At 37.1% G+C, this 19,428-nt stretch overlaps 1 protein-coding gene across 2 annotated transcripts in view; it reads right to left on the bottom strand.

Annotated features, from left to right (window-relative positions):
• DPY19L4 (dpy-19 like 4) overlaps positions 1 to 19,428 on the bottom strand; it is a 65,283-nt gene that overhangs the window by 5,939 nt on the left and 39,916 nt on the right. For both annotated transcript variants that reach the window (XM_032421752.1, XM_032421753.1), the window contains 6 exons: positions 18,509 to 18,667; positions 17,469 to 17,588; positions 11,585 to 11,705; positions 9,512 to 9,568; positions 7,235 to 7,317; positions 3,923 to 4,055 (listed from right to left, as the gene is read on the bottom strand). In XM_032421752.1, the coding sequence (XP_032277643.1) occupies positions 3,923 to 4,055; positions 7,235 to 7,317; positions 9,512 to 9,568; positions 11,585 to 11,705; positions 17,469 to 17,588; positions 18,509 to 18,667 (673 nt within the window). The remainder of the gene's footprint in view (positions 1 to 3,922; positions 4,056 to 7,234; positions 7,318 to 9,511; positions 9,569 to 11,584; positions 11,706 to 17,468; positions 17,589 to 18,508; positions 18,668 to 19,428) is intronic.

The following is a 19,428-nucleotide window of genomic DNA, read 5'->3' as shown; positions in this document are numbered from 1 at the left end:
AATCTTTAAAAATAAATAAAAGTCTGACCTAATTATAAGTGATTCTGAAATTCTATATTAGGAAAAGACTAATCGTAAGACAACAAAGAAATCCACAAGAAATAAAGTTCAGGAATATGTGATATACGTTCTGTCTGAGCGACTCTACCCTTTCAAAGTAACAGCAAACACTAGTCGAAGGCAGGGGCTACCTCTCAGGTAAATCACCACCAGATAGATCCTTTCCTCTTTGACCTCTCCCTGCTTCAGTCTGTTTTCTGCTCTGACCGTAATTAACTCTCTACAACAGATCTAAGCATTCCATTCCCAGGCTTATTAAAGGTCTTTGATAACTCCCAGATACCTCAAGGGTGAGTCTAAATTCTTCAGCAGGACAGTCTAGGTCCTTCAGAATTTGGCCTCATTTTATTTTCTAGTTTCATGGCTATACAAATTTCATAGCTATTACTTTTTCAGCCTGGAATCACATGCATTCTTTTTCCAAACAAGTTTCTTCTAGTCCCTCAAAGCCCAGATCAATGGAATGCCCTTTATGAAGACTTGGATTTTTGTAAGCAGAATTGCTTGTTCCTGCTTTTGAGCTCCTCTTTGTACTTTCTATGTTTCTATATGTGTATATGTGCATGTATAATTTAATAGTAAATAAGAACATAATAATAACTAATATTTAAGGTTTACTATGTTTCAGGCATGGTGCATTTATCTCTAATTCTCGTAACTAGGATGTAAGAACTTCCTAGATTCAGATTCAGAAACTTCTCAAAATTAAAGAAATCAAAGAAGACACGGATGAAAGGGAAGATATTCTATGCTCATGGATTAGAAGAATTAATATTGTTTAAATATCCATACTACCTAAAGCAAACTACAGATTCAATGTAATCCCTATCAAATTCCAATGACATTTTTCACAGAAATGGAACAAATAATCCTAATTTTGAATGGAACCACAAAAGACCCTGAATAGTCAGAGCAATCTTGAGAAAGAACAAAGCTGGAGGAATCATGCTCTTTAACTGCAAACTATATTACAAAGCTATAGTAATCCGAACAGTATGGTTTCAGGGTAAACAGACACATAGATCAATGGAACAAAATAGAGAGCCCAGAAATAAACCCACACATACATGGTAAATTAATTTACAACAGAGGAGTCAAAAAAATACAATTGGAAAAGGACAATCTCTTCAATAAACAATGCTGGGAAAACTGCAAAGCCACATGCAAAAAGAATGAAACTGAACCACTATCGTACACAATACACAAAAATTAACTCAAATGGATTAAAGACTTGAAACCATAAAACATCTACAAGCAAACATAGGTGGTAAACTCTTTTATTTTTTAAAGATTTATTTATTTCAGAGAGAAAGAGAGAGAGCAGGGGGAGGGGCAAATGGAGAGGGAAGAGAGAGAGAGAGAATCCTCAAGCAGATTCCCCGCTGAGCGCAGAGCCTAATGCAGGGCTCAGTCCCAGGACCCTGAGATCATGACCCCAGCCTAAACCAAGAGCCAGATGCTTGACTGACTGAGCCACCCAGGCGCCCCAGGTGGTATACTCTTTGACATTGGTCTTGGCGATGATTTTTTTGGATTTGACAGCAAAAACAAAGGCAACAAAAGGAAAAATAAACAAGTGGGACTACATCAAACTAAAAAGCTTCTGCATAGCAAAGAAAACCGTCAACAAAATGAAAGGCAACCTAATGAATGGGAAAAAATATTTGCAAATCATGTATCTGCTCAGAGGTTAACACGCAAAATATATAAAGAACTTATACAGCTCAATTAAAAAAACACAATCTGTGGGGCACCTGGGTGGCTCAGTCGGTTGGGCATCTGCCTTTGGCTTGGGTCATGATCCCAGGGTCCTGGGATCAAGCCCCACGTCGGGCTCCCTGCTCAGCGGGGAGCCTGCTTCTCCCTCTCCCTCTACGCCTCCCCCATGCTCATGACCCCCCCAAAATAAATAAATAAATTCTTTAAAAAAAACATCTGATTAAAAATAGGCAGAAGATCTAAATAGACATTTTTCCAAAGAAGACATACGGATGGCAAACAGGTACATGAAAAGGTGCTCAACATCATTTATCATCAGAGAGTTACAAATCAAAACCATAATGAGATACTACCTCACATCTGTTAGAATGGCAAGTATCAAGGAGTCAAGAAATAAGAAGTGTTGGCAAGGCTGTGGAGAAAAGGGAACCCTTGCACTGTGGGTGGGAAGGTAAAGTGGTACAGCCACTATGGAAAACAGTATGAAGTTTCCTCAGAAAACTGCCATATCTAATCCAACAATTTATTTATCCAAAGGAAATGAAAACACTAATCCAAAAAGATATATGCACATCCATGTTCATGGCAGCATTATTTATAATAGCCAAGACACAGAAACAACCTAAATGTCCATCAATAAATGAGTAAAGAAAATGTGGTATATAGGTGTGTATTTATAAATAGGAAATTATTCAGCCACAAAAAAGAATAAAATCTTGCCATTTATAACAATATGGATGGACCTTGAGGATATTATGCTAAGTGAAATTAAGTCAGAGACAGACAAATATTATATGATCTCACTTACATGTGGAATCTAAAAACAAAAACAAAAACAACCAAGCTCACAGATACAGAGAACAGATTGGTGGTTGCAGACGTATGGGGTGGGAGGTGGGTGAAATGGGTAAAGGGAATCAAAAGGTACCAACATCCAGTTACAAAATAAATGTAGAACATAGTGACTATAGTTAATAACACTGTATTGAACATTTAAAAAAAGTTGCTAGGAGAGAGTATATCTTAAAAGTTCTCATTTTAAGAAAAAAATTTTTTATAGCTATGTATGGTGATGGATGTTAACTCGACTTGTTGTGGTAACCATTTTGTAATATATATAAATACCAAATCATTACATTGTACACATGAAAGTAATATAATGTTATGTGTCAATTATACCTCAATTTTTTAAAAAAGCTATTGTGGAAATGCAAATAAAAAGAAAAAAAGAAAAGAGGGGTCCTGGCTGGCTCAGTCAGTAAAGCATGTGACTCTTGATCCTGGGGTTGTAAATTTGAGCCCCATGTTGGATGTAGAGATTAGAAGTGTTGAATCATTATATTGTACACCTGAAACTAATATTACACTGTATGTTAATAAACTGGAATTTAAATAAAACCTTTAAAAAAGAATCTTAAAAAAAAAGAAACTTGTTCCAAGTCACAGAGCTAGTACATGGCAGAAGTAGCATTTGAGTCCAGGTATTCTAATTCCAGAGTCTGCATTCTTACAGGCTAAATTCTATATTGCAATACTACCTCCTTAGCTTAAAGCATGATTAAAAACCATATGAAATTCTCTCCAACTGAAAAACAGAATATTTGGAATTCAGGTTCAGTTAGTCACTGCTCTCAGATATGAAGTTACCATTTATGTCCAGACTAAACATTCAAAATAATATATTCTCTGAACTGTAAGTAATTAGATTATCATTCTAATGTTATACTAAGTTATTAATAACAGCCCAAACTGAAAAATAAACCACAGTGAGACAGAATTTTAGCTTGGAAAGACAAAATGTATCAAGATAGTAACTGACAGCCTTCCTTCCTTCAATAATTTGATTGAGAACAATGATATTTTCCAAATAGGACACATCAGTTCCCTTGAAACTTTGTGGAAAATTAAACGTTTCTCCTAGAAACATCAATACTATTCATAAAAAAAGAAGTTAGTATTTTAATTTTGGCTCTCCTCTTGCTTAAACATACTACACAGCTTTTTAAAAACTAAAGCTAATTAACTCTTTCTAAAATTGTTTGGATTTTCCTAGCTAACCAGGAACATATACATCATTACAGAGCTACACTAAAATAAAGAGCAATGTTAAAAAGATCCAAATGCATAATCGAAAACGTCTTACGTTTTCATTTCTCTTGAGAAGATCATCATCATTGTAAAGAGGCAAGCTGGTCACCATCCATCCAGTGCATAATTTAATCGCGCCCATTAACTGTGGACTCCCTGCAAACACAGCTGCAACTGGAGCTTGCCTTCTGTAAAGAAGCACACAGATTTACACACTGAAAAGGTAAGTATACTATTTAGATCACTGATTTACACCAACTCTGAAATAGCAGGCAACTCAACAATGTATTGTATACTTGAGTTTCAATGTCAGCTGTTACTTCATTTATAAATTCATTCAAAAAAACGGAGCACTTACTATGTGCCAGGAACTATTTTGAATGCTGAAAATACAGAAATTTTTTTAAAGCAGGGGGTGGAGACAAGGTCCCTGCTTTTGAGAGAGACTGGAGGGAGGACAATAAACATATAGGCCAGGTGGTAATAATACTATTAAAAAATAATGCAGGGTATATATAGTGACAGGAATTTACTACCTTATATATAGTGTAGTCAATTCAATGATGACAATGTGAATTCTCAAATTTATCCTTCTGCAAATATTAACCACCATAACCCAACTTCTTCCCAATCCATCCACCCTCCTGCTTCCTCCCTAGCTTTACCATGTACCTGTCTTCAGGTAACACATGTAGTTCTCCACTTTGAACCATGATCCAAAGTCCCAGACAGATGCCACTTACAAAACTAAAAGCAGATCCTGAAGGATTGTCTTTACTTATTTAATCACTTCCTGTATTCAACATTCACCTACAACATGCTAGGGACAATGCCAAGCTCTGGAAATAAAAGGTGGCACATAGCCACTGTCCTTAGGGTGCACCCAATAATGGGGAAACAAATATGAAACAGGATAATTACACCACGTAACATATATGTCCGATTGCCTGATGCACAATGTTCAATGTTCAGGCCGCTGTGCTGGTTTTGAAAATACTGTGATAAATCACACACCCAGATTGAACTTCCTCTTTTGTTAATAACAATGCAAAGCTATATAGTCAGTGTTCCACAATGGTAAATACAATTCACAAAAAATATTAATGGGCAATAGTTAAGGGTGATCAAAAGAAAACAATTTTTAGACATATGAAGGGTGTATTTACAGCAACAAGACCTTATAATAAGACCAATTCTCATTTCTATAAACCTATTCCTTATTCTAGAAACATTTTTGTCTCCCCCCCCCCCATATTTTCCTGGCTATTTTTGATAGTGTTTCATTCCTTTTTCATGTTTTAGTTTCTTCTTCTATGTCTTAAATAATTTTTTTTAAGATTTTATTTATTTATTTGACGGAGAGAGACACAGCGAGAGAGGGAACACAAGCAGGGGGAGTGGGAGAGGGAGAAGCAGGCTTCCTGCGGAGCAGGGAGCCCGATGTGGGGCTCGATCCCAGGAGCCACCCAGGCGCCCCTTAAATAATTTTCAATGTAGTTATTTCATAGTGTCTACCCATGGGGTAGACTAGTTGCAAACCGGCTGCAATGATTCTTCTCCCATACCTATGCTCTCAGAGCAAATGCTGGTCTTGGTCATGTGACCTGCTTCGGCCAACAGAACAACATAAAGTGAGCAGACTTTAAAAATGCTTGACATTGGGGCGCCTGGGTGGCTCAGTCATTAAGCGTCTGCCTTCGGCTCAGGTCATGATCCCAGGGTACTGGGATCGAGTCCCACATCGGGCTCCCTCCTCGGGGGGAAGCCTGCCTCTCCCTCTCCCACTCCCACTGCTTGTGTTCCTGCTCTCGCTATCTCTTGTCTCTGTCAAATAAATAAATAAAATCTTTAAAAAAATAAAAATAAAAAAAAAATAAAAACGCTTGACATTGGCATCTGTGCTCTTTTGCTGCTCTTGGGAACTCTACAGCCACTACCTTGTGAATGAGCCCAGGCTACCTGGCTGTATGATGACAGGCCCATGGCTAAGTCAATTCCATCCCCTCAGTTGATACCTTTAGACATGTGAGAGGCCATGCCAGGTTACCCAGTCCCAGATCAGCTGGCCCAGGCCAGAAGAATCCTCCCCACTTCCCTGACTCAGCTGACTATCAAAATGGTACAAAATAACAAATGTTTATCATTTGTAGCCACTAAATTTTGTGGTAGTCTATTATGCATCAAAAACGGACATAAACAAACTTTATTATCAGAAATTGCTAGAGGTCTGAGGCATCTGGCTGGTGCAGTCAGAAGAGCATGCAACTCGATCTCAGGGTCTCATTGGGTGTAGAGATTACTCAAGTAAATTAATAAATAAATAAACAAAAAATTGCTAGAGGTCTAATTCTGCTGTTTATCTCAAACAACAGCTGATTCTTACTGTGTTGGACTATTTCCTCATGTGTTTTGTAATTTTAGAGCTCATCTTCATGAACTCTTATCTGTGGAAACCTGTGTAGCCTGGGCTGAGAACCCATCAGGCACTCCAAACCACCCCAGGACCACTTTTTATGGTAATTTCTTGACTGGGGATTTCCTGAATTAAACAAGTATAATTTCAAACTGCAAACCCATGTGAATTCAGATCCACTGCTACAAATTCAGAGGACAGACTTTTTTTGACCAAGAGCTGAAGCCAAGAAAGACATGCTTTCTTATCATCTTCTTCTAGCGCTCCTTTGGGTAATTTGTTAGTCTATCCTTTCACTGGTACTGTAGCCCTCTGAAAGTCCCTTAGTTATATGCATGTGTTGGGAGAGGGAAAAAGGTGTCTCAATTACAATTCACTGCATCCATTGGCCCAAGACCACATCTTCTGTCCTGTGTGGGCATTAAAATATGCATGGGTATAAAAATTAAAATTTTAAATTTTGGTAAACTTGGTTACCAAGACTAGCAATCTACCACTCATCCACCTCCAACCCAGGGCAAAAGAAGCATCCTCTTGACTATCCAAAGGAATATTTGTTCATTTATATTCCACATTTCTAGGTGTCTGATGGCAAGAGTCTCAAATTTCAAACTTATCAATGGTATATTTTCTTTCTTTTTTTATAAAAATTTTTATTTATTTAAGTAATCTCTACACTCAACATGGGGCTTGAATTAACAACCTAGACATCAAGATTCACATGCTCTTCTGGCTGAGTCAGCCAGGTGCCCCTCAATACTATATTTTCAATGGAGAGTTCAATTAGAAAATTCAAATTATAGGTCCAATCAAAAACTAAATATCCCTAAAAGCATGGAGGTAAAATTCTGAGTCTTCTGAGAGTTTGGAAAAGCATTTATTATTTCCCCTGAATCAGTTAGATAGCATGCAATAATTGTTTAACAACAGTCTTAAAAGCACTTCAATTCTTACTTTATCCAGGTCATAAGTTCCACTGTGTCTGGGTCATAAAATTCTTGCAGTTCCATTAATTCTGTCATTAATCTTGGAAAAAACTAAAATGCAAAACAAAATTTCTGTGTAAGTATCCAGAAAGTTTAAAACTGTTACAGAGTATTTCAAAAGACTAAGAGACTAACATAAGACAAACAATATTAAAACATTGTTCTCATGGGAAAAATGTCATGGATCTTTTTACTGTCTTTCAGTGAGCAGCTCATCCTTCTCAGTACAAATAATCTAAATAATCTATTTTAGGGTTGCCTAGGTGGCTCAGTCAGTTAAGCATCTGCCTTTGGCTCTGGTCATGATCTCAGGGTCCTGGGATCAAGCCCCACATTGGGCTCCCTGCTCAGTGAGGAGTCTGCTTCTCCCCCCTCCCTCTCCTCTGTCCCCCCACTCATGCTCGCTCTTTCTCTCAAATAAATAAATTCTTAAAAATAAATAAATAACATATTTTATGTTTAATTTACTGCCTAGACTCAATAAATAATTTTATCATTACCAAACAATTAATCATCAGTTGTATCTTTCATGCACACACAATTAATTAATTTCAGGTAAAATAATTCACAGGTTTACTGGCAATTAGCTTCATATTTAAATTTTGGAGTTGCCAAAATACTTTTTTTAAAATTCCAGTGTGGTTAACATACTGTATTATATTCATTTTAGGTGTACAATATAGTGATTCAACAATTCCATATATTACTCAGTGCTCATCAAGGTAAGTGTGCTCTTAATCCCCTCTTCTTTTTAAAGATTTTATTTAGGGGTGCCTAGGTGGCTCAGTCATTAAGTGTCTGCCTTCGGCTCAGGTCATGATCCTGGGGTCCTGGGATGGAGTCCCGCATCGGGCTCCCTGCTCCGCGGGAAGCCTCCTTCTCCCGCCCTCTGCCTGCTGCTCCCCCTGCTTGTGCGCTCTCTCTCTCACACTCTCTCTGTAGATTGCTTTGGGTAGTATAAACATTTTAACAATATTTGTTCTTCCAATCCATGAGCATGGAATGTCTTTCCATTTCTTTGTGTCATCTTCAATTTCTTTCATCATTGTTTTATAGTTTTCAGAGTACAGGTCTTTCCCCTCTTTGATTTGGTTTATTCCTAGGTATCTTATTATTTTTGGTGTAATTGTACATGGGATTGTTTTCTTAATTTCTCTGTTGCTTCTTTCATTCTTGGTATATAGAAATGCAATGGATTTCTGAACAGGGATTTTGTATCCTGGTGATCTTACTGAATTCATTTATCTAGCTCTAGAATTTTTTTTTAATATTTTATTTTTAATATTTAATATTTTTTATTTTTTATATTTATTTTTTAATATTTTATTTATTTATTTGACAGAGAAAGAGAGACAGCGAGAGAGGGAACACAAGCAGGGGGAGTGGGAGAGGGAGAAGCAGGCTTCCTGCTGAGCAGGGAGCCCAATGCGGGGCTCAATCCCAGGACCCTGGGATCACAACCCAAGTTGAAGGCCAACGCTTAACTGACTGAGCCACCCAGGCGCCCCTTTTCTGTTTTTTTTTTTTTTTTTTAAGATTTTATTTATTTATTTGAGAGAGAAAGCATGAGCACGGGGAGGTGAAGGAGTGGGGGAAGGGAAAGCAGAGTCCCTGCTGAGCATGGAGCCATGCACGGGGCTCAATCCCATCATGACCTGAGCTGAAGGCAGACACTTAACCGACTGAGCCACCCAGGCACCCCAGTTCTAGTAGTTTTTTGGTGGAGTTTTTAGAGTTTTCTATATATAGTATCATGTCATCTGCAAACAGTGAAAATTTTACTTCTTCCTTACCAATTTGGATGCTTTTTATTTCTTTCTCTGGTCTGACTGCTATGGCTGGGACTTCCAACTTCCAGGACTATGTTGGATAAAAGTGGAGTGGAAATCCTTGTCTTGTTCCTGATCTTAGAGGAAGACCTCTCAGTTTTTCACCATTAAGTATGAGGTTAGCTGTGGGTTTTTCATCCCAGAATACTTTTTAATATTATCTCCTATTTATTCATTTCCTTTGACAATTATAAACTGAATTTTAACAGCATTAGACTACATGTATCACATGGCATTCTAAAAATGTTTTAGCTCTTCTTTTATGTTCCTACTGATAAAAAATTAAGCATACTAAGAATATCACACTTTATGTTATTAGTATAGTGTCTCAATATAAATATGCTACACACACGTAAATTTATCACTACCTTGAAGATAAAGCGCATTTTAATAATATAAAAATCTGATTTTCTTACCTCTTTCCATAAGCTGAGACCTATTATAGTGGGAACAGCCATACTCAGAATAAGAGCCTAAAACATTGAAACAGAAATGATTATGGATAAATACATTTCAGAATGTACTAGAGGTATTAGACATTGACTCCATGACCACAGATTCTTATTTATAAAGCTTTCAGTCAGAGAAACTGTAGACAGTGTGGAACCTAGTTCACAGAGTGAGAATAGTGAAGACTAATGAATTTAAGACATATTAAGCTGGAGATAAAGTGAGACATACATATTTACTATATAAATTAAAGGCAGAGCATAAAAAAGGTAACACTTATAGTATATTTCAAATAACAAATCAATATTTGACAATTCTGCCAGGAATTTAAGTTTAAGAGTTTACAAAGGACACTGAACTGTGCCACCTAAAAAGCTAACAACAAAAAGACAATGAATTAACACAGGAAAAACAGCCAGTATATATCAATATACAAGTATGCTAAAATACGAACATATAAATTTCTCTGGAAAAAGACTGGCAAAACACAATATGACTATTACTAAAGATAATTATTCATCACCTCCCTACCAAAACCTGTTCTTCCTATCGTCCCATGTCTGCTGATGACCCCACAATCCACTGTCACACAAACTAGAGACATAAGAAATATCTATGATTTCTCCTCCTTCTTTATTCTCCATATTTAATGAAGCACCAAGTCTTATTAACCTTCTTTTCTTATTATTTTTTTCACTCCAGCATAGCATAGTATTAAGTAAATGGGCTCTGGAGTCAGAAAAACCTGGGTGTAAATCATGGTTTTCACATTTACAAGCTATGTGGTTATTTAACCAGTTTAAGCCTTAGTTTCTTCATCTACAAAATACAGATAATAAAACTTAGCCATTAGGGTCTTTGTAAGCATTGAATAGCACATGAAATGTTTTGTAAACAGTATCTGACATGTGGTGAACACTCAATATACTGAAGTTTTTATCACTTCCATCCACCATGGCCAGTACTTGGGCAACAGCCTTCTTCCTGGCCTGAGTTTGTCACCCTTAAGTCTATCCTTCAAAGAGCTATAAGCATAAACTGAGAGAAAATATAAGTCTGACTCTCTCATTTCAATGCCTTTCTACTGCCTACAGGATAAGACCACAACCATCACAGCATAATACTCAAAGGCCTCCATGACCTTACCCTCCTAGACTTCTCCAGTCTCATTTCTTGACCACTCCCATCTCACATTTTATGTGACAAGGAAACTAAATATATCACGCTTTTTCCTTGCCTCTGCTTTTATTCCCTTTGATTACAACATGTTCTTTGCCTGTGTTTAGTCCTTCTACCATGAATACCCTTTCTTTCCCTTTCATTTGAGTAATAAGTCATCATCTTTCAAATCTCAGATCAAAAACTCTGAATCCCTAACAAAATTGAATTAAGTACCTCTTCTCTGTGTTCCAATAGCACCCTATCAATACTTCTTATTGTTCGTTTTTATGAATGGGAGACTGTAATCTACCTGAGGAAATTAATTTGTATTGTACGCACATTGCACTTAATAGGCACAGTGAAAATGTTCTATTTGCATTGAAAACATACAATAGTTCTAAGTCAAACCAAGAATGATATTATAAAAAATAATTCTTAATAGCCTCTAACACTATTGATTCACTTATATTTTTACCTTATTTTACCTGTCTTCCTTTAAATGCATTGCCTTTATAATCAGAAATTACATTAAAAAAAAGTTTTGGGGTGCCTGGGTGGCTCAGTCATTAAGTATCTGCCTTGGGCTCAGGTCATGATCCCAGGGTCCTGGGATCGAGCCCCACATCGGGCTCCCTGCTCCGCAGGAAGCCTGCTTCTCCCTCTCCCACTCCCCCTGCTTGTGTTCCCTCTCCCGCTGTGTCTCTCTGTCAAATAAATAAATAAAATCTTAAAAAAAAAAAAAGTTTTTCACAGAATCTCTTTTTCACCTGCAAGTCATAATGTGATTTACTCATGCTATTTCAACTGTATTCAATGGGGTTTCCATTTATATAATTGAAAAAGAAACAAGTACTTAACCCAAAATAACAATGACTCACCAACAACACAGGGTGTACAGTTCGTAATCGAAGCCACTTGAAAAGTGTCACCCAAAGTTCAGGAGAACATACACCAAATGCTGCTAACATACACACATAAGGAGTCCACAGGTATTTCAAGCTAGAAAAGACAAAAGGAGTCATGTATGAGATATCCTATGAACATCATTACTATCTCATTTTCTTTTTTTTTTTAGAGATTTTATTTTTTTAAGCAATCTCTATACCCAACAAAGGGCTCAAACTCACGACCCCCCAAGATCAAGAGCCACAAGCTCCACTGACTGAGCAGCCACGCACCCTGGTACCTCTTTTCTGAGTTCTGTCCTACTACCCATGAAAATACCACAATGTTAAGGGAAAATGAAAATCTTAACCGGGGCGCCTGGGTGGCTCAGTCGTTAAGCGTCTGCTTCGGCTCAGGTCATGGTCCCAGGGTCCTGGGATCAAGCCCCGCGTCGGGCTCCCTGCTCAGCGGGAAGCCTGCTTCTCCCTCTCCCACTCCCTCTGCTTGTGTTCCCTCTCTGGCTGTGTCTCTCTCTGTCAAATAAATAAAATCTTTAAAAAAATAAAGAAAGAAAGAAAATCTTAACCTCTAATTTTCAACAACAAATTGTTATTCATTTCTTAAATAATCAAGAAGACATGTGGGTTACTAAGATGAGGATGAAGTAAGAGCATCAATACAGATGAGGCTGTAGTAAAATTGTACTCTTGGAGAGAATATAAACTGCTATGCTTTTTCAGAAGGTGATTTGGCAGAACCTATAAAAATTTTAAATATCCCAAGACACTCCCATTTCTAGTAAACTAGCCTATAGATATATTAGCATAAATGTATAAAGATATAAATACAAAGGCTTTAACTGCAGTATGTTGTTTTAATAGCAAAAAAATTAGAAACCTGGCTGTCCTTCAGTAGGTATTAATTAAATAATTATATAAAACAAAAAAGCAAAATACCAAATTTCAGGTACTATATACTGTTACCCTAGTTTTTTGGTGATTTAAAAAAATGTAGGGGTACCTGGCTGGCTCAGTAAGTGGAATGTGAGGCTCTGATCTCAGGGTTGTAAGTTTGAGCCCCACGTTGGGTGTAGAGATTACTTAAACATAAATCTTTAGGGGTGCCCGGGTGGTACAGTTGGTTAAGCATCTGGTTAGGCATCTGACCCTTGGTTTCGGCTCGGGTTGTGATCTCAGGGTCATGAAAGTGAACCCTGCATTGGGCTCTGCTCAGTGTGGAGTCTGCTTGAGATTCTCTCTCCCTCTGCCCCTCCCGCTCATGCTCTCTCTCTCAAATAAATCTTTAAAAAATAAAAATAAATTAAAATAAATAAATAGATAGGGGCACCTGGGTGGCTCAGTCATTAAGCGTCTGCCTTCGGCTCAGGTCATGATCCCAGGGTCCTGGGATCGAGACCCGCATCAGGCTCCCTGCTCAGCGGGAAGCCTGCTTCTCCCTCTCCCACTCCCCCTGCTTGTGTCCCCTCTCTTGCTCTCTCTGTTAAATAAATAAATAAAATAATTTTAAAAATAAAATAAAATAAATAAATAAATCTCTAAAAAAAAGAATACTAACTTGGACTTTGAGAGAAGTAGTGGATGTATATAGAATACATGTCACTAAGACAAAGGAACTGCATTAGTTTTCTCTGGTCAACTAGTATCTCCTCCTAACTTCCTCATTCCTGCTATTTTTCAAGTCAGCCAGAATCAAAACTAGAGTCTGGTTTATAACTCCAGGAGACACCATTCACATTGAATTATACATATATAACATTTCCTGGAAGATCAACTTCCTGTTCTAGAGATTAGACCATTATGTCCAACCCACTGATTTCTCTGTATTCATCTCATTTTATTGCAATAACGGCTAATTAACATCTCTACCTTTTAAGTTTGTTTATTTTTTTAAGTAATCTCTACACCCAATGTGGGGCTCAAACTTATGACCCTGAGATCAAGAATCACATATTCTTCCAACTGAGCCAACCAGGCACCCTAACATCTCTACCTTTAGACTCTCCTCCAACCAAATGCCAAATGAATCTTCTTCAAACGTAATTCAAGACACTTTCTGTTAAAAAATCTTTAGTGGTTCCCCAGAATCTACTGAAATAAATGAAAACTCATCTAAATGGTTTTCAAGGCCCTCAAAAAATATGATCTTGATTCACCTTTTCAGTTTTTCTCCTATGACTTCCCTAAATATGATTAGTGTTCTAGCCAGAGTTTGCAGAACAATCTTAATGTTTCCAACCCCTAATGCACGTAAGTTTCTCCCTCCTGACACAAGCACACCCATCTAGTGCTGCCTTAGACTCTGATTCCCTTCATAGCTAGACTCCTTGAAGTCCACACTTACCTCTCTGCCTTCGACTCCCTGGTCCTGTACCCCTTTAAAAACTCCTCTTTTGGCTTCAGAGTTGCAACTCTTCCTAGAGTCTCTCCACCACAGTCCCTACTGCTACTTATTCAGTTTCCAACTCCCAAATATTTTAGTTTTGGCTCTTTCCTCCATTTCCATTGTGACTCACTTCTAAATTCTATTATGATTCTTAACTGGCTTATCTTCCTTTAATCTTTTTTCTCAAACCTTTCTCAATCATTGCTGCCAGAGAGATCTTACTAAAAAGCAAATCTGGTATCAAATTTCTATATAAACACTTCATCTGGTCCCTGCTTATTTTTCCAGACATATTTTTTTTTTAAAGATTTTATTTATTTATTTGAGAGAGAGAGGGAGAGAGAGTAGGAGTGGGGGGTGAGGGACAGGCACAGGGAGAAGGAGAAGCAGGCTCCCCACTGAGCAGGGAGCCCGACATGGGGCTTGATCCCAGGACCCTGAGATAGTGACATGAGCCGAAAGCAGACATTTGACCAACTGAGCCACCCAGGCACCCCCAGACATATTTCTCATACTGACCTTACATTCACCTTGTACTATTAGTTCCCAAAGAATATTTATTCTGTCTAGATAATTACTTAGACACACACACACACACACACACACAGGCACATGAGAAAATGGACAGCCTGGCCAATCTCTATTTATCTCTGAAGACTGTCGCCCCATATAGGAAATCTTCCTTAAACTGACTTCCTCTAGCCACCCTCTACAATTGAGTTAGTACCTCTCCTCTGAGTGACCAAAGCACCCTTTGTATACCTTTCTCATAGTGCTTTACTTTGCTCTAACTCTTGGTTTACTTACCTAGGGTAGGAACTCTTTGAAAAGAAAGAGTAGATTTTGTATTTCTTTCTTTCTTTTTTTTTTTTAAAGGTTTTATTTATTTATTTGACAGAGAGAAACACAGCAAGAGAGGGAACACAAGCCGGGGGAGTGGGAGAGGGAGAAGCAGGCTTCCCGCCAAGCAGGGAGCCCGATGCGGGGCTCGATCCCAGGACCCTGGGATCATGACCTGAGCTGAAGGCAGATGCTTAACGACTGAGCCACCCAGGCGCCCCAGTTTTGTATTTCTTTAATCCCTACTCTCTACTTAGTAGAATGCCTGGCAACTTCTGGGTGACTATGCATCTTATTTGTATGAATAGGTGATCTACAGTATTATAAGCCTAGTGAGTAAATTAAAGAAGGATGAGTAATAGGACAATGCAGATTACATGTTCAGAAAAAGGATTTTGAATTTAAAATAGTACATCCAACAATAAAGAATGGTGGCAATAACAAAAAGTTTTTCTGCAGAGAGAAATAAAACTGAGAGAGTACAAAGGGGGGGGGGGGAAGGCAAACCATGCGCCAAAATTCTAGTACTACAAGGCAATGAAATGAAAATCAAAACGTGAATCACTCAGAATATTCATGGCTTAATACATTTCTTCATCCCACTTATTAGGCATTATGGAATGCTAACTATTAGAGTGAACCACCATTCTTGCTTCATGTTTCAATAAAGAGATTCCCACTAGTCATGGGTTTGGCAATCTGATAGTCTATGAATGTCTTATAATAAAATGTTTGTAAATGCATAAAATACATAGGCCTACAAAGAAACCAATTATATTGAAACATTGATAACAAATAATAAAAATAAATTCCTATACAGCAATATTTACACTTCTTAATACATTAAATGCAGATCTAATAATAACTGTTAACTTTGAAGTTGTGATGTGTATAAACAGTATTTCAAAATAAAAAATTACTAAGAAAATAGCTAAGCTTTCTGTTGGGGAAAACACCATGGGGTACTGCTATAATGACTGTGATTCAGTATCTATATTCATAATTAATGGAAATTTAACTTGAGAAATCTTATACTAGGATCAATACTCTTCATTTCTCCCTGCTTCCCCTCCTAACCCTCCACCTCAGAACCTTAATGGCTCCTCCTCATGGCAGTGATTTATCTGATTTGTGTGCAAGAGAAAGAATTGAGCATACCCAGCTCAAACATTTCTAGGCTTCCACATTTTGTATCTTACTTTTGCAAGGTGGGTGTAGATAAGTGCATAAACTTACCAAGGCTCTGCCCATTCAAAAGGGATGGCCTGAAGTTTGAGGACTAAGCTCAATTTGGGGTGGAAAATAGTAGAGCCCTTTGGTCACATATGAAGTATTCTCCAATGCAACCTTTATCAGAATCAGAATCATGCAGATGATCAAATATATTTCTCACATATATTTGGTCTTTGTAAGGCTCGTGGCTCACAGCTTCCCAAACTCTTGGAATTTCCTAAGTGATGAAATTGGAAAGGTGGCTCTTGTGTTAATGGTTAACTTTTGGAAGGTACCCAAGGATGGGGCCGGTTGCCAGTGGTGCCAACCATGCAATTAGGGAGTTGGAACTCTCAGTCCCGCCCCAAACTTCTGGGGAGGGAAGAGGGCCTGAAGGTTGAGTTCAATCACCAATGGTCAATGATTTAATCGACATGCCTATGTAATGAGGCCTCCATAAAAACCCAAAAGGACAGGGTTTGGAGAACTTCTGGGTTGGTGACCACATGGAGACTGGGAGAGAGTAGCATGCCTAGAGAGGTAAAGGGAGCTCTGTACCCCGTCCTATAAACCTTGCCCTATGCATATCTTCCATCTGGCTGTTCCTGAGTTCTATCTTTTTATAATAAACTGATAATCTAGTAAGTAAAATATTTCTTTGAGTTCTGTGAGCCACTCTAACAAATTAATTGAACCCAAGGAGAGGGTCTTGGGAACTTCTGATTTATAGCCTTGGTCAGAAGCACAGGTGATAACCTGGGTTTGCAACTGGCACCTGAAGGGGGGGTGGAATCTTGTAGGACTGAACCCTTGAACTGTGGAATCTGATGCTATCTCCAGGTGGATAGTGCCAGAATTAAGTCAAACTATAATTGTAGGACACTCAGCTGGTGCCTGAACAATGGCTTATTGTTGGTATGGGGAAAGCCCCTCCTCAAACTGAAACTGGGTGTTCAAAATCATTCTATACTCCTATGTCTTATTTTTCATCTGAGTCCAGACTTCAAAGAAAAGGGTATCATTTTTGAACCCTTAGCCTCAGAGCTCATTTACCTCTATTTCACTTATCAAAGTTGTAATTTTATTTTTGTGTGATTAATATTTGTTACCTCCATTAACATAAGTCGTAAGTCACATAAGTTTAGAGACTGTGTGTCCACTTTTGTTCACCACAGTACCTCCAGCACCTAGTACAATGCCTGGCCCTTGGAAGAAATTCAATAGTTTTAGAACAAATGAGTGAATAAGTAAATGTCAGCTCATTGTACTGTAACAACTTCCATAAACTCCAGTTAGGTTAAGAAAGTTTATAGATTTTGAGTTTTTATAGTTTCATAAATATATTCTTGAAAGTATCCACTTATTAGCATTAGAAAGGATAATTCTTTGTAAAAACAAATAGATCCAATAAAGTACACTTACCCTTCTATAACCATTGCAAGAGAGCCCAATAAAATAGTGTGAATCACATGATAAATTATTTCTGGCCTTCCTCCAATTCGTCCATCTTCAAGAGTAATAGTTTCTTTCAAGGACTTGCCTCTACACAAAGGAAATATGTTTTTTACTATTTTGAAAATATGTATTTGAAAAATCAAAGATCTTAACTTTCTTCATAAAAAAAAAATATAGGTGGTCCTTGAAATTTGAAAGTATATTGTTAGTCAAATATCTAACTTACACATCTCCAAGTCTTTGAAATGGTTTTTAGAACCTGAAGACAATGGACTCTGTGAAGACTAAATATGAAAGTTCAGGAAATATGATAAAAACAATTTTTAGGGGGTACCTGGGTGGCTCTGTCAATTAACCAGCCGACTCTTGATTTCATCTCAGGTCACGATCTCAGGGTCTTGGGATCGAGCCCTGCGTGGGGCTCCATGCTCAGTGGGGAGTCTGCTTTAGGACTCTCTCTCCCTCTGCCCCTGCCCCCACTCATTTGTGCGCTCTCACTCTCAAATAAATAAATCTTAAAAAATTTAAAAAATATATTTTTAGGTTCCTTTTCCAAGGTCAATTATCACTCAACTAGTGGTTACTAAATCAATATAGTTAAATCATAATTTGAATAGCTAAGTTCTTAAAATTAAAATACTACACACAACCTACTTTTAAACATGACAAAAATATTTTGGAAGTCTTCATAATTTAAAATCACTTACACTACTAGCTTCATTTAAGTTATATAGAAAAAACATTAAGTAAAAATATGACTAAATTAGTAAATAAGTCTGTAACAATTTAACTCAGTATTAATCCTACATTAAATTTAGACATTATATACTTAGATGTATAAAAAATTTGAAATTTATCTGGTTAACTTATGATATTTTACATGTTGATAACAAGAGAACAGATCTAGAAATTCTAAAACAAATACACAAATATTGGAAGGATATTAAAAATAGTTTATTTTCATAATGTATTAGTTAGCAATGTGATTGATTCTCATAGGTACTTACTTAATTCTCCTAAAAATAACTTGCATCATAGAAAGAAAACAAATAATTAACACTAAAATATAGAAGGGTAATAAAGAAGACTGTGTCAATCGCAAAAAAAAATCTTGAGATGGTGCCTGCAGGGATTCTTGACATAGGAGCCAATTCATTGTAAAATTCCTACAGAAAACAAAAAGCATGATATTAAAATCATAGATGGTATAACCTACTGTACATAAAAGTATTTTTTATCTCCATAAAAACTAAGACAAAACAAAAAACACATTTCTAAATCTATTCACTTGTAACAGCAAGGTCCTACCCTTTATAAGACCATATCTAGAACCCAAAATGGTTTCAAGGAAGTTTCACTTTCTATTTTTATCTGGAAGACAACAAAAATTTCAGCTGTCTGACCTCCATATCTGCAGTGTCCAATATGGTAGCTACTAGGTACAATGTGGCTATTAGCACCTGAAATGTGGCCAGTGCAAATGGATATACTTTAAATACAAAACACACCCTGGATTTCAAACATAAAAAAGAATGAAAAGGACTAAAGAATACAAAATAGCTCATTAATAATTTTTATACTGTTTATACATTAGAATAATATTTTAATATATTGGACTAAATAAAATGTATTATTAAAATTAAATTCCCTTGTTTCTTTTCACTTTTTTAAATGTGTCTACTAGAAAATTATACACGTGACTCATATTATTACTGGACAGTTCTGTTTTATATGGATGAAAGTAATTCAACTAGGACCCATTTTAAAAAGAGTAATCTAATTAAGACAGAAATCATAAAATTTGAAACATAAACATTTTGAGCTATAAGAATCAGGATACACTTTTTTTTTTTTAAGATTTTATTTATTTGACAGAGAGACACAGTGAGAGAGGGAACACAAGCAGGGGGAGTGGGAGAGGAAGAAG

The sequence above is a fragment of the Phoca vitulina genome, unplaced genomic scaffold (assembly GCF_004348235.1).
Source record: "Phoca vitulina isolate PV1807 unplaced genomic scaffold, GSC_HSeal_1.0 scaffold25, whole genome shotgun sequence".
NCBI lineage: Eukaryota > Metazoa > Chordata > Mammalia > Carnivora > Phocidae > Phoca > Phoca vitulina.
This window is presented reverse-complemented; position numbering and strand designations above follow the sequence as displayed.